The 16,548-nt window shown below is 37.3% G+C and overlaps 1 protein-coding gene across 8 annotated transcripts in view; it reads left to right on the plus strand.

Annotated features, from left to right (window-relative positions):
* The window catches only part of ATXN2 (ataxin 2), a 126,931-nt gene that overhangs the window by 72,022 nt on the left and 38,361 nt on the right, over positions 1–16,548 (plus strand). For all 8 annotated transcript variants that reach the window (XR_014326674.1, XR_014326675.1, XR_014326676.1 and 5 more), the window contains exons 9-14: positions 29–207; positions 2,891–3,100; positions 5,930–6,112; positions 7,377–7,574; positions 7,974–8,081; positions 8,369–8,439. Coding sequence is in view for 3 of the 8 variants with exons in the window: in XM_082852599.1 (XP_082708725.1) it covers positions 29–207; positions 2,891–3,100; positions 5,930–6,112; positions 7,377–7,574; positions 7,974–8,081; positions 8,369–8,439 (949 nt within the window). In the remaining 5 variants the exon portion in view is untranslated. The remainder of the gene's footprint in view (positions 1–28; positions 208–2,890; positions 3,101–5,929; positions 6,113–7,376; positions 7,575–7,973; positions 8,082–8,368; positions 8,440–16,548) is intronic.

Below are 16,548 nucleotides of genomic sequence, written 5' to 3' on the forward strand. Positions count from 1 at the left end.
AATGATTTAAAGGATCTCTCATTTTCAGGGAAAATAAATATATTCCTCCTGGACAAAGAAATAGAGAAGTCATATCCTGGGGAAGTGGGCGACAGAATTCACCGCGTATGGGCCAGCCTGGATCGGGCTCCATGCCATCGAGATCCACCTCTCACACTTCAGATTTCAACCCAAATTCTGGTTCAGACCAAAGAGTAGTTAATGGAGGCAAGTATTTTGACCAAATTTGTCAATGTCATTGATCAAATACATAGTTTTCTGAATATTTACAGTTTTACATCGTTGATAAGAACATGCATACCTTTAATGATTTCTGTGGAGTAGTTTTCACTTAATTTAAATTTGCCTTTGTGGATATCAAATTAGTAAAACTAGTAAAAATTAGTATGTTATTGGCATATACAGCATTTAGCATGATGAAATACTCATGTATTAAGATAAAGTGCTAAATGTAACCAAAGACATTCACTTGGCAAAAAGAACACTCCACATATGTGAAGAAATTGGAAACTTTGGGTAGGTTCTCAGTTTTAAAAATACTGGGTGATAGAATTATTTAGATATAGTTTACATGGAAAATCCCAATCTGTGTGAGACACTCAGTGGTTAATATAGATTCATTTTTATGAACTGTTTGTTTATATATTTATATTCTGCTTACTTCAAGAAAGGATTTGAGGTAACTTGCAATACAAGACACAATCAAGAGTCATGTGAAGATGGTGAAGAAAAAATGTGCTTAAAAAAAATAGAAACAACTCTTAGTGTAAGGGTGAATATTGTAGTTTAGCTTAAGTAAAATACAGAAACTTGAGTCTCTAGTAGGAAGATATTTTTTTCTATTCTGCTTCCGTATATAGGTTAAATATAGCCCACGGGTCATGGATCTCTCATACAAGTCAGGGATATTGGACACAGCAGTGCCATAGACTGTATGGAACCATGGTAATTAATAATACTGATGGGGGACTTCCCTGGCAGTCCAGCGGTTAAGACTTGTGCTCCACTATTTACAATAGCCAGGACATGGAAGCAACGTAAGTGTCCATCGACAGATGAATGGATGAAGAAGATGTGGCACATATATACAATGGAATATTACTCAGCCATAAAAAGAAACAAAATTGAGTTATTTGTAATTAGGTGGATGGACCTAGAGTCTGTCATACAGAGTGAAGTAAGTCAGAAAGAGAAGAACAAATACCGTATGCTAACATATATATGGAATCAAAAAAAAAAAAAAAGGTTCTAACGAACCTAGGGGCAGGACAGGAATAAAGACGCATATGTAGAGAATGGACTTGAGGACACGGAGAGGGGGAAGGGTAAGCTGGGACGAAGTGAGAGTGTCATGGACATATATACACTACCAAATGTAAAATAGATAGCTAGTGGGAAGTAGCTGCATCGCACAGAGAGATCAGCTTGGTGCTTTGTGACCACCTAGGGGGGTGGGATAGGGAGGGTGGGAGGGAGACGCAAGAGGAAGGGCATATGGGGATATATGTATACATATAGCTGAAAAAAAATAAAATGGGAAGCTTTTTAAAATTCATTAGCCTAAAATTAATTTTATCTTATTATTTGAAAGTAGTTATAAGGCCAACTCATGGGATTCTATTTATATTACTATTAAAATTGTAATTACTCATGGAAAAAAAAAAGACTCAGTGCTCCAATGCAGAGGACGTGGATTCAATCCCTGGTTGGGGAACTAAGATCCCACATGCTGTGCAGCACAGCCATAATAATATAATAATACTGGTGGTGTGTTAGTTACTAACTCAGGGCTAACAGTGGACATTCAATTTTAGGTATTTAAGTTTGGAAAGTTAGAAAAATAGAGAACACTAAGTTTCCAATTTCATTTGTTTTCATTGAGTCTTTCTCCAGAATTCCTCTCCAATGAACACTCTTGAGTATTTTCTATACATTTGTATTGGGGGTGAAATTTCTTTGCTCACTGAGTAAAGAATTTTAGTTGTTCATGAACAGAATTTTCAAAATAAAAAACCTGAAAGGGGCTGGGAAATGTATGATACTCAAGTGTGTGGAACCCTATGGAGAGGAGACCTGGACTGTTTCCTAAGATTAAGGTAAGTGATATGTCATGTTACATGTTAGCTGTATCTTGACCTGTGCATATCCCTCAGTGTCGGTTTATTTGGTGATGACTGCTTTGTAGTTGCATTGTTTATTAAGCAGTCTCTTAGATGAATGTTTAACTGCATAAATTATTTAGAAGGTCCCCTTTTTCTAATTTGATAAGATTAAAATATGTGTTTTGAAAAGGCAATGAATATTAACCTGTCACTCCTGTGACTCTAGAAAATAGTAGAAGTAATGTTCTATTTCTACTTAAATGTACCTGCTTAATGAGATTTCAGACGCAACCTTACATTAAAGTATAAACTAGATGAAAACCACAGACAGTTATAAGAAACCAGCATTTTTAATGAGATATAATAGCTGATGTGTCAAGCTAAAACTTTTAATAATAATCTTATTCCTGAGTTTTGTGATTTATTGTGTGAAATTATCTGGTGTATGTTATACTCCTTTTAACAATTGATTACCAAGAAACAGTTATAGAAGCAGAATTAATAGGCAAAGTCTTAACTGTCTTCTTCAGTAGTACGTGTAGATCCTAATTAACCCTTTGGGAACGTGTATTCATTTAAACAGACTTAATTTTAAGGAGGTTAAAGTAAAATGTGAATTTATGTCAGTTAAGTTATGCTAAAACTTATCACAAATCAAATGACTGTCCTCAAAGGGTTAAAATGTGCAAGAAATCATTTTTGTCATTTTACTTTTTTTTCTGTTTACTTTTTTCCCTCATTTTTTTCTTTAGTTTTTATACTTTCCTTCATATCATTTGTTCTGTCAGGTGTTCCCTGGCCATCGCCTTGCCCATCTCCTTCCTCTCGCCCACCTTCTCGCTACCAGTCAGGTCCCAACTCTCTTCCACCTCGGGCAGCCACCCCTACACGGCCGCCCTCCAGGCCCCCCTCGCGGCCATCCAGACCCCCGTCTCACCCCTCTGCTCATGGTTCTCCAGCTCCTGTCTCTACTATGCCTAAACGCATGTCTTCAGAAGGTACAATACCACAATTTGTTCATGTTTTTGTTTGTCTTTGTTTAACTCCTATGTGAGTTTATAATTACAAAATAGTTTCCTCTTCATTATTTAATAACCTATAATTTCTGTGTTTTAACTTTAGTTTATTAAAACTATTTCTATTAACCTTTTGTTCATTAGAGAGAAATTTGATAAATGCTGTGTGAAGCTATGAACTATCCTGAATTGTAAGAATGAGGGTTTTGTCTCTGCCTGGTAATGATGCTCTTTACAGCCCAGGGCCTTCTCCCTTCCACTTTACATACAGTGTACAGTGGTTAATGGTAAACAGTGAACTTTCTTCATCAGTCTTGGACTTTTTGTAGAACCTATCATTTTATAGCTCCTTGGCCAAGGTACTAGTGAATTTGCCTGTTGGCCATAGGCAGGAGTGATGGTTTAGGGGTCCTTTTTGAGAGGGACATTACATGTAGCTGCCTTTGTGTGTTTACTCTTAGATTACAATACAGAGTTTAAATTTGTGTTTGGGGAATTTAAAAAAAATAGTTTTGTAATATTTCATAGTAAAAGTCTTTAATCTGGAAGAAGTTCTTGATCTAAGATAAAATTTTTATCTTAGAAAGCTATGTATGAATTTTTAGGGTTTTATTTATTTCCCTTGTCAATAAAAAAGAATAAAATACTGTAGTTCTCATTCATTGATGCTAAATCAACCATTGCTACATATCAGATACATGAATGTGTTGTAGAAAGGTCACATTTTAATCTAAATGTCGTGCGTAAGTAAAAAACCTTTTTTCTGAATGATAATGACCTTTGACATTATTTCAGAGTATTTGATATGTTAAAATTTTAATCTGATTTGTTCATTAAAATTGCAGTTGATATTGCTTATGTTGAGACTAACACAGTTTTCTGGCATAAAATGCTTCCCTGGAGAAAACTAGTTGGCTGTTTTTTAATAAATTGTTGTCATCCAGGCAGGGAGGTCATGTGATCTTGACTAAAGCAGCTAACCTTGTTAGCTGTTGAACAGCATGGTCAACAGCACGTTGAACGGCATGATTTTCAAGGTGACTTCCTTACTCAGAAGTGCCTGTGATGGTGGCCTCTAAATGAAAAGTTACATTCTGTTGACATATTTGTTGTGGTCTATTGTTTGCATAAGTGATGTTCGTGAGAATATGTTAGATAAAATACAACTCATTAGTGAGTGTGAGCGTGTTTACGACAGTTAGATGTAAGGACTCACACAAAAGTACACCTTCTGCATATTCAGGGATGCTGTGTTATTCAGTTTTTCTTTTTAAATAATTTGAATTAAAATGTTTTCTAGTCATGTAGTTAGGTGACACTGAAGCATTTTTGAAATGTGAACTTCAAAATAAAACTATTAAATATAGTGGTTTTCTGTGTTTAATATGGAGACTGTATTTTGTTTCTGAAAGTATTTTACATATTGCCAAAGACTGAATTTTTTTAAGTTAGAGTTTGATTTCATTGAGCTATGCCAGCCGTCTTTCTTGGTCTTTTTCTGTAAAGGGACGTAAAAATTATGTATAAATATGCAAATACCCAGTTCTTAACTCATTCTTCAATATAAATTGTATCTCCAGTTGAAAATTATATAACATTAACATTCTTTGTAAGATCGTGCCCATGATTGAATTTCTACTCAGGGCACAAATTAATGTGACATTCTAAAGAGTTTGGCAAGGGACTTCCCTGGCGGTCCAGTGGTTAAGACTCCACATGTCCACTGCAGGGGGCACGGGTTCGATCCCTGGTCGGGGAACTAAGATTCTGTATGCAGCATGGCGCAGCCAAAACAATAAAATAAAAAATAAAGAGTTTGGCAAGGTAAGGGTAAGGGGCCTTGGCTTTGGCATTAAGAATGAGTTTTGCCAGGTGTTATCACTGTCAGGTTTCTGTGGTAAGAGTCATTGTGTCCACTGTTTTCGCCTGACAGTTTTGTTTGAATGCACAGTAGACTTCTTTATAAATAGAAATTGCTAATGGGGTGACAGAATTGATTGATGTGGAATTTTGACAATTTGTATAGTGCAAATTTCTTCCCCAAATGTCAGTTATTCTAGTCTATAAGTCATGCCTTAACGGTAGAATTTTCAGTTCACAGCCTGTTAAGTATGAGACACTTCCTACAGGTGAGGACTGTTTTAAGACATGGGTCGTGAAATTGTTCACCATGGCAGAAGAGGTAGATAAATTAAGGTTTTGGAGAAATTTAAGAAGGAAAATGTGCATCTTTTTACTAGTACAAAGACATATCGCGGTCAACAGTTTGTTGTTTAAAATTTTTTTCCCCGAATTTTAGAGGTAATATATTGTAGAAAATTTGAGGGAAAAAGGTAAAAGTATGTGTTAAAATAAAAATTATTGCATCATGTAGCTATAACTCTGTTAATATTTTATTATATTTATTTTTATATGCCTACAAATAATGGGTATAGATTAAAGAAACTGCTAAGATCTCTGAAGAGATATGAATGACATCTTATTGTTAGATTTCTTACCACCAATTGCATCCCTCCCTTTCTTTAAAAAATAAAGGGAAATAAAATAAAATTTATTTGTCAGATTTTATGGCATTCCACAAAATAATTCTGAAAGAGTATGGCCAAAAATATGTGTGGTGTTTGTTTCCTTTTTCTTAACCAAGAAGAAATGAGAGAGAGGGAATGTGTGTGTGTGTGTGTGTGTGTGTGTGTGTGTGTGAGAGAGAGAGAGAGAGAAAGAAAGAGAAAGAATGGTCTTTGTGTATTTAGCAAAACAGTAGTACTGATAGACATTGTGGCATTCATGTGATGTTCACTGTTTCTTTCTTAGGGCCTCCAAGGATGTCCCCAAAGGCCCAGCGACACCCTCGAAATCACAGAGTTTCTGCTGGGAGGGGTTCCATTTCCAGTGGCCTAGAATTTGTATCCCACACCCCACCAAGTGAAGCGACTGCTCCTCCAGCAGCAAGGACCAGTCCCGCAGGGGGCACGTGGTCATCAGTGGTCAGCGGGGGTAGGTAACACTTGGCTTGGAGCATAATGACAAAGTTCATTTTGTTATTCTACTAGATGTAAAAAGGGCTGAGCTTGAGCTATGTTTGAGGAACTCTTTAAGTATATATATGAAAAATAGTGGAGTAACCAGGAATTGGGAAAACTATTTTTTTCTGGGCTCTACCACTTACCATATGTTAGGGCAAATCATGTGATCATTCTGAATTTCAGTTTTCTCAGTGAGTAATCTTTAGCTAATCTACTTTATGGTCTTGTGATGAAATTCATGTGGGGTTCATAAATAAGAATATACTTCATAGTTTTATAAAGTATCACTCAAATGGAAGGCAATTATAGTACATAACATTTGGAGGGATCATATTTCGTGTCTTCTTAGCAACTTTGTTAATTGATTCATTCCACCAACATTTATTTTGGACTTACAGTGCTGTGTGTCCCCCCCCCCCCCCATTCATTCATTCCATACATTTTTATTGACATCCTGCTTTATGCCAGGCAGTATTCTGGGCGCAGGTCCTTGTGTTTCCTAGCATCAATATATGGCACTAATTCCTGACCATATTTCCCTTTTAAGGAATAACAAACACGGGGGCCCGAGTTTTATCTCTGATTAGTCTGAAGAATATGCTGATGGCAGCTATAAAAGTGTGAAAAATATACTTTGACAGGATCTTACAATTAAGACTGCTTTTGGGGCTTCCCTGAGGCTTCCCTGGTGGGCCTCTCACTGTTGTGGCCTCCCCCGTTGCGGAGCACAGGCTCTGAGCCTGTGGCTCAGTGGCCATGGCTCAGGGGCCCAGCTGCTCCGCAGCATGTAGGATCTTCCCGGACCGGGGCATGAACCCATGTCCCCTGCATCAGCAGGCGGACTCTCAACCACTGCCACCACCTATTTTAAAGAAACAGTCTCACTTTTTAGTAGAGAATGTTATCTTTATCCTAAAAAGTAGCATTTTTCCTGCCTTAGAAATCCAGTTTCTAAATTCATTTAAAATACTTCGTTTTAGAATTAATGCAATTAGTTAGGAGGGAAAACTACTGTGGGGCATAGGTATTAGTAATTGCTTTCATTCTTCAGATATTTGTATTGTCCATCATCACTGCTATTCCTGAGACTTTGGAAAAGAAAACAGGGTGATGGGATAAAAAGTAATTGGGGAGGAGGTCAGATAGAACTATTTTACCTAGATCTTCAGAAAAGCCTTTTTGAAGAAGTGGCATTGAACTGAGAATATAATGGGTAACTTTTCTCTTTCTTGTAGTTCCAAGATTATCTCCTAAAACTCACAGACCCAGGTCTCCCAGACAGAATAGTATTGGAAATACTCCTAGTGGGCCAGTTCTTGCTTCTCCCCAAGCTGGTATTATTCCGGCTGAAGCTGTTGCTATGCCTGTACCAGCTGCATCTCCTACACCTGCCAGTCCTGCATCCAACAGAGCTGTAACCCCGTCTCTTGAGGGTATGTAAGAAAGGGCTTCCAGATCCACAATGTCATTTGTGAAGTTGAGTGTTAGAGGTTTAAAAGTTTATGAAAAATGGCTATGTTGTTTTATTCATAGGTATGTATCAATATTTGAGGGTACATTTAAAATTTTATACAAATAAAGTTAGTTGTTTAAGTAATGCTACTAATTTCATATGTTATTCTTGAATGTGTGTTGTTAAGATAGTTTACATTCCTGGGTAGTAAATGTCAATATAAATAAAATTATTAGTGTTTCATATGTCTGCAAAGTTGGAAAGCCTCTGTTTAAATGTTCTTTTCCAAAAACATGGGATCAAAATTGTTGAATATTTTCCCCTTTTACTTCTATAGCTCCTATCTAACTTTGAGTTTTTGTAAAATATTATTTTCTAGCTAAAGATTCCAGGCTTCAAGATCAGAGGCAGACCTCTTCTGCAGGGAATAAAGAAAATATGAAGCCCAATGAGACATCACCTAGCTTCTCAAAAGCTGAAAGTAAAGGTTAGAGCTTTAAAAAGTCTTTGGGTATAACTGTAGAAATAGGAAGGAATATGTCTTACTCTCATGCCCAATACAGAGTATTTTTGGTCAGTACTTTTTCTTAGGATTGTGCATACTTAAATGCATAATTTAACATGTCAAAATCTATAATTAACATATTGAAATTTTTATTATTTTGATAATAGAGTTTATTTTCATTTCTAACATCCCTAATCCTAAAAATCCTAAAAGAATTTTAAGTTAAAGATTAGAAATAAATCTGGATCTAACACTTCTTAATTTTACAGGTATATCACCAATTGTTTCTGAACATAGAAAACAGATTGATGATTTAAAGAAATTTAAGAATGACTTTAGGGTAAGTATCGTATTGACTGATGAATTAAAATTAAAAAAAATTTTTTTTAAGCATTACTAAAAATTCTTACATCATCCATTTACAAAAATGCATTATGTATACACCCAGAAAAATCAAACCATGTGTATAGAAAGCTAAACATCTTTTTTTTTTTTTTCCCTTTTTAATTTATTTATTTTTTGGCTGCGTTGGGTCTTCGTTGCTGCACGTGGGCTTTCTCTAATTGCTGGGAACAGGGACTCCTCTTCGTTGAGGTGCGCGGGCTTCTCTCATTGCGGTGGCTTCTCTTGTTGCAGAGCACAGGCTCTAGGTGAGCGGTCTTCAATAGTTGTGGCACACCGGCTCAGTAGTTGTGGCTCGCGGGCTCTAGAGCGCAGGCTCAGTGTCGTGGCGCACGGGCTTAGTTGCTCTGCGCCATGTGAGATCTTCCCGCGAACCCACGTCCCCTGCATTGGCAGTCAGATTCCCAACCACTGTGCCACCAGGGAAGTCCCTAAACATTCTTAAAGTTGTCTTTGCGTATTCTTAAAGTTGTCTTTACATATGCTTTAAGTGAAGTAACTAAAATCATGAGATTTGGTAAGAACAATACAGATATTAAATGAAAGAGAATGTAATTCTGACATTGGAAGTCACCATAACGTAAATTATTTGATATTCATTTGACTACTTTATTCAGTGGCAGTGGAGCAAGGCCAAGGCATTGATTATCTGATGTGGCATGTGGAAGATGTACTGGACCCTGGTTTTACAAAAGAGTTGCAGATTTGCACAAATGTATTGTGGTAGACATCCTTCTATAGTATCATTTCTCTCCCTTAAGACTTGCTGGATGTACTCTGATCTCTCCTGGATGACTGTTTCATTCTTTTGCACAATATTTACTGTTAACATATTGTGCATATCAAGGTATATTTTGAGACCAAATCAAGAAATCATCCTGAAACTTAGCTTCTTAATGGAGGAAAATCTGATTATCAGCCTTTGAAAGAAGACTTAAAAGATGAATGGATCAAAAGCAAAAAGCAGCCTTTTCCTAGCCTGTTGTTCTAGCTTCCTAAAAATTAATAAGTTTTTGCCAGTAGCTTCATTCCTGACTTTTTGGCACCGTTTAAAATATTAAATATTATTTCATACTTTAGCACATTTATCTATTCAGCTTTAATGCTATTAGCAGTTGTAAATTTAATTTTTAATTTTTTAAGCTATAGTTAGTGCATGGACACGATACAAAGAATGCCCAGTGACTGAATGCCCAGATGCCCACTACCAGGTTAATACATCAAGCACTCCAGCACAGTTAAAGTCTCTGTGTACTTGCCCGCCTCAGCTGCATCCTCCTGCCAGAGCGAAGGGTATCTTTCCTTGCAGTTCTTTATACTGCAGATGAAAAGATCCCTAAGCAACAGATGGTATTATTTTGCATAATCTTCAGTTTGATATAAGTGTCATGTTCTTGCCCGTACTTTTATTTCCTCAGCATTATTTTTTACAGTCGTTCATTCCCTTCTTATAGTACACTTGCATGAATTTATTATGTTATGAAGAAAAGAAATTTTTTTACTTTGAAGCATATTAGTATGTTGTTCGTAACAGTTTTATTGAGGTATAATTTGCATATCATACAATTTAGCCGTTTAAAGTGTACAATTTAGCAGTTTTTAGTATATTCACAGGGTTATACAGTCATCACATAAGCCCTTAGCAGTCACTGCTTATTAGCTTTCAAACACTCCTCCCCCCAACCCCCATCCTAAACAACCATTAATCTGCTTTTTGTCTCCATGGATTGCCTGTTCTGGACATTTCATATGAATGGAACCATACAATAAATGGCCCTTTGTGAGTGGCTTTTTTTCACTTACCATCATGTTTTCAGGATTCATCCATGTTGTAGCCTGTGTCAGTACTTCATTCCTTTTTATGGATGAATAATATTCCACTGTATGGATAGACCATGTTTTATTTATCCATTTATCATCAGTTGATGCCTCTGGGTTGTTCCCACTTTTTGACTGTTATGAATAATGCTGCTATGAATATTAGTATACAGTTTTGTGTGGACATATGTTTTCATTTCTCTTGGGTGTATACCTAAGAGTGGAATTTCTGGTTCATCTGGTAACTCTATCCTTAACCTTTTGAGGAAAACTTCTGGACTCTTTGCCAAAGCAGCTATGCTATTTTACATTCCCATTAGCAGTATGGGAGGGTTTCCGCTTCTCCACATCCTTACCAGCACTTGTTATTGTTTGTTTTTTTGATTATAGTCTTCCTTGTGGTATGTTGTGGTTTTGACTTGCATGTCTCTGATGGCCGATGATGTTGAGCATCTTTTTATATGTTGATTGCCCATTTGTTTTTTGTTTGTTTTTATCTTTCTGCACATTTTAGTGAAGTAATTCATAACTACTGATTTTATTAGGAGATATATGTTGATGAAAGTATCCCCAAACCATCACTCATGAAGATCATTGCCTGCTATTTTTCACAAGAAGTTTCAGCCTTATACATAAGATGTTTACATATAACAGAACTGACATTACCACAATATACATCAGTATTTATAGTCACAATATGGACATAAATGTCAACATCTATCAAATAATGATAATTAGATATCTATGTGAATGTCATTTTCCTTGTATTTCCTTCTGTTAGACATACTAAATAATCAACTAATTATAACGTAATGGGACAGGCAAAATGCCAAAAAATACTTCTAGTTATGAATTAAGGAAAATACAGTCATGATAATTGATTGCCCATTTGTATGTCTTCTTTGGAGAAATGTTTATTCAGATCTTTGCCCATTTTAAAAATTGAGTTGTCTTTTTATTGAGTTGTAAGAGTTCTGTATATATTCTATGTACAAGTCTTGCATCAAATGTGTGGCTTGCAATTTTTTCCTCCCATTCTGTGGGTTGTCCACTTTCTTGATGTTGACAACTAAAGCACAAAATTTTTTAATTTTGATGAAGTCTAGTGTATCGATTTTTTCTTCTGTCCCTTGTGCTTTTGGTGTCGTATCTAAGAAACCATTGCCTAATCCATACTCATAAAGATTCAAAGATTCACTCTTATTTTCTTCTCAGAGTTTCAATTAAGGCTGTGATCTATTTTGAGTAATTTTTTTTTTAATTTCAGTGTAGTTGATTTACAGTGTTGTGTTAGTTTCAGGTGTATAGCAAAGTGATTCAGTTAACACGTGTGTGTGTGTGTATATATTCTTTTTCAGATTCTTTTCCATTATAGGTTATTACAGGATACTGAATATAGTTCCATGTGCTATACAGTAGGTCCATGTTGTTTTTCTATTTTATATATAGTGTGTATTTGTTAATCCCAAACTCCTAGTATATGCCCCCACTCCTTCCCCTTTGGTAACTGTAAGTTTTCTGTGTTTGTGAGTCTGTTTCTGTTTTGTTCATTTGTATCATTTTTTTAGATTCCACATGTAAGTGATGTCATATATTTGTCTCTGACTTACTTCACTTTGTATGATAATCTCTAGGTCCATCCATGTTGCTGCAAATGGCATTATTTCGTTCTTTTTTATGGCTGAGTTTGTGTGTGTGTGTGTGTGTGTATACCTACACATCACACCACATCTTCTTTATCCATTCATCTGTCGATGGACACTTAGATTGCTTGCACGTTGTGGCGGTTGTAAATAGTGCTGGTGTGAACGTTGGGGTGCACGTATCTTTTCAAATTAGAGTTTTTGTCTTTTCCAGATATATGCCCAGGAGTGGGATTGCTGGATCATTTGGTAGCTCTAGTTTTAGTTTTTTAAGGAACCTCCATACTGTTGTTCTTAGTGGTTGCGCCAATTTATATTTTGAGTAATTTTATTATTTTTTTTAAAATAAATTTATTTATTTATATTTTTTTGGGCTGCATTGGATCTTCGTTGCTGCGTGCAGGGTTTCTCTAGTTGTGGCGAGCGGGGGCTACCCTTCATTGCAGTGCGCAGGCTTCTCATTGTGGTTGCTTCTCATCGTGGTGGCTTCTCTTGATGCGGAGCACAGGCTCTAGGCATGCGGGCTTCGGTAGTTGTGGTGCACGGGCTCAGTCGTTGTGGTGCAGGGGCATAGTTGCTCCGCGGCATGTGGGATCTTCCCAGACCAGGGCTTGAACCCGTGTCCCCCGCATTGCGGGCAGATTCTTAACCACTGCGCCACCAGGGAAGTCCCAATGATCTAGGTTTAAATCTTGCCCTCTGTACAACATTGAGGCATGTTGTCTACATCTCCCAAGCCAAAATGGGATAATTGTAGAACTACTTCATCGTGTTCTTCTGAAAATTAATGAGATACTGCCTGTAAAGTGTTTAATATAGTTCTTGACACATAGTATATACTCAATAAATATTAATTTTTATTACCAAAACATAGATGAACCAAAGTTGTACTGGCAATCACAGGTTTCTTTTTCTCTGAGTCACATAAGAATTTTAGTTTTCCCATAAAAATGTCCATTCTACCCAAAGCAATCTATGGATTCAGTGCAATCCTATCAAAATTCCAATGGATTTTTTTACAGAAATAACACAAACGATCCTAAAATTTTATATGGAACCATAAAAGACCTGAATAGCCAAAGCAGTCTTGAGAAAGAACAAAACTGGAGGTATCACACACTCTGATTTCAAACTGTATTACAAAGAGGTAGTAATCTAAACAGTATGGTATTGGCATAAAAACAGAAACAAATCAATGAAACAACAAAGAGCCCAGAAATAAACTCATGCATATACAGTCAATTAATTTATGACAGAAGAGCCAAGAACATACTATGGGGAAAGGACAGTCTCTTCAATAAGTGGTGCTGGGAAAACTGAACAGCCACATTCAAAAGAATGAAACTGCACCACTGTCTCTCTTTTTTTTTTTTTAATTATTTATTTTTTGGCTGCGTTTGATCTTCGTTGCTGCAAGCAGCCTTTTTCTGGTTGGGGCAAGCGGGGGCTACTCTTGTTGTGGTGCGTGGGCTTCTTATTGCAGTGGCTTCTCTTGTTGCGGAGTGTTGCGGAGCACGGGCTCTAGGCATGCGGGCTTCAATAGTTGTGGCTCACGGGCTCTAGAGCACAGGCTCAGTAGTTGTGGTGCATGGGTTTAGTTGCTCCGTGGCATGTGGGATCTTCCAGGGCCAGGGCTTGAACCCATGTCCCCTGTACTGGCAGACAGATTTTTAACCACTGTGCCACCAGGGAAGTCCTGCACCACTGCCTTATACCATACACAAAAATCAACTCAAAATGGATTAAAGATGTGACAGTAGGATCTGAAACCATAAAATTCCTAGAAGAAAACATAGGCAAGAGCTCCTTGACTTTGGCCTTAGCAGTGATTTTCTTATTTGACAATAGAAACAAAGGCAACAAAAGCAAAACTAAACAGCTGGGACTACATCAGATTAAAAGTCTTCTGCATAGCAAAGGAAGCCATCAACAAAGTTAAAGGGAACTACCAAATGGGGAAAGTATTTGTAAGTCATATATCTTATGAGTTAATATCCAAAATGTATACAGAACTCATACAAGTTAAATAGCAAAAATACAATCGATTTTAAAATGAGCACAGGATCTAAATAGACATTTTTTCCAAAGAAGATGTAAAGATGGCCGACGGGTCCATGAAAAGGTCCTCACTAATTATTAAGGACATTATTAAGGAAATGTAATTATTAAGGAAATTATTAAGGAAACGTACATCAAAACCACAATGAGGGGACTTCGCTGGTGGTCCAGTGGTTAAGAGTCTGCCTTCCAATGCAGGGGATGTAGGTTTAATCCCTGGTCAGGGAACTGAGATCCCATATGCTGCGGGGCAACGAAGCCTGTGCACCACAAATAGAGAGAAGCCTGCCCGCTATAACAAAGAGCCCACGTGTCACAACTAAGACCCGATGCAGCCAAATAAATAAATAAATAAACAAATATTTTAGAAAAACAAAACCACAATGAGCTATCTCACACCTGTTAGAATGGCTATTCTCAAAAATACAAAACAAGAAATAACAAGTCCTGGCCAGGATGTGGAGAAAAGGGAACCTCTGTGCACTATTGGTGGGTAAATTGGTGCAGCCACTATGGAAAACAGTATGAAGGTTCCTCAAAAAATTAAAAATAGACCTATCATATGATCCAGCAGTTCCACTTCTGGGTATTTATCCAAAGGAAGCGAAAACACTAACTCGCAAGATATCTGCATGTATATGCACACACACAATGGAATTACTCTTCAGCCATAAAAAAGACGAGTAATTGCCATTTTTGACAACATGGATGGCCCTTGAGGGCATTATGCTAAGTGAAATAAGTCAGAGAAGTTCAAATATTGTATGCTCTCACTTATTTGTGGAATCTTAAAAAAAAGAAAGAAAACAAAACAAAACCCAGACTCATCAGTACTGATTGGTGGTTGCCAGAGGCAGTGGGTGCAGCAAAATGAGTGAAGGTGGTCAAAAGGCACAAACTTCCAGTTATAAATAAGTCATGGGGAAGTAATGTACAGCATAGTGACTATAGTCAATAATACTGTATGGTATATTTGAAAGTTGCTAAGAGAGTAGGTCTACATAGTTCCCACCATAAGAAAAAAATTTTTAACTGTGTGGTAATGGCTATTAACTAGACATTTTGATCATTTTGCAGTACATACGTATATTGAATCACAGTGTTGTACATCTGCAACTAATACGATGTTACATGTGAATTATTTCTCAATAAAAGAAAACAGTGGTTCAATTTTGAAAAAATAAAAAGGAGGGGCTTCCCTAGTGGCGCAGTGGTTGAGAGTCCGCCTGCCGATGCAGGGGACACAGGTTCGTGCCCCAGTCCGGGAAGATCCCACATGCCACGGAGCGGCTGGGCCCGTGAGCCGTGGCCGCTGAGCCTGCACGTCCGGAGCCTGTGCTCCGCAACGGGAGAAGCCACAACAGTGAGAGGCCCGCGTAACGCAAAAAAAAAAAAAAAAGGAGAATAATCTCAGTTTTCTTTTGTTTAGTATATTGCAGATAGGAAATACGGAAGAATGTTCAAAAGCATGAATAATTGTGCCTTATTTTCCTCATTTATAAGATTGCGCTAATAGTATGTACATCAAATAGGGCTGTTACAATGACTGAATGAATGAGTTTGTAAATAGTTTAGAACAGTGTCCAACCCATAGTGAGTACTATAGGTATGTTTGCCATTATATGAATAACAACATCAAAAGCCTTATTTTTGCCTCGCTCAAAGACCCTTGTGACAAATATTTAAAGTTTTATGCAATACACAATTGGTCCGTTACGCATATAGCCTCTACTAAACATTAAGTACCTATATTGTGACTTAAACTCCCACTGTGTCCAAATGTTGCTTTCACCTTCTGCCGTCAACTACTTTATAACTATATTGGTGATGCAGTGAAGCTTGAGAAGCCCCTGAGATGTGTGGTGCTGCTTGCCAGGATACCAAGGGCTCCGGTAGTGAGAATTGACAGTGGTCCGCCTTTCCTGAGGCTGAGGAGGTAGTTTGTCTCTCGTCTTGCAGCCCCTTCTGCTGCACAATTGCTCTTTAGCTTATTCTCACTGCCTAGGGCTGCTGCTTGGATTTATTCTCATTTCCACCATGGCTCCTTCTACTTGCTGCCCTTTTCTTCTCTTTTTCTTGTCATTTCCTTCAGCTATTCCTGTTTTCTTTCTTCTGTGGAGTAGGGCATCTTAAATCATCATCAGACAGTAGTAGCATTGACTGCTTCTGGTCTGCAAACTTAAAAACCCCATCACTTATTTTACTAACGTTTTTGTCTTCTGGTCTTGTTGGTGCTTCTGTTTTGTGGTTTCCTTTATGGGTTACAAGGTCTAACTGACCTACATATCTAGCCAGGTCTCCCTTTGAATCCACCTACTTCAGACTTTCCAACTCATCACTTCTCAAGGTCAAGCCCAGGTCTTAGTCCAGCCGCCATAATGGTCTCTCTACACTCTTACTTGGCTTCCTGCAGTTCATTTTCCACAAAGCTGCTGTGCTTATCTTTGTGAACTATAAATCTTCTCAGTCTGTACCTGCTTAAAATTCTTCAATGACTTCTCATTATCCTGAGAACTAAAAGTTAGAGT

Source organism: Leucopleurus acutus, assembly GCF_964270905.1.
Source record: "Leucopleurus acutus genome assembly, chromosome: 13".
Lineage (NCBI taxonomy): Eukaryota > Metazoa > Chordata > Mammalia > Artiodactyla > Delphinidae > Leucopleurus > Leucopleurus acutus.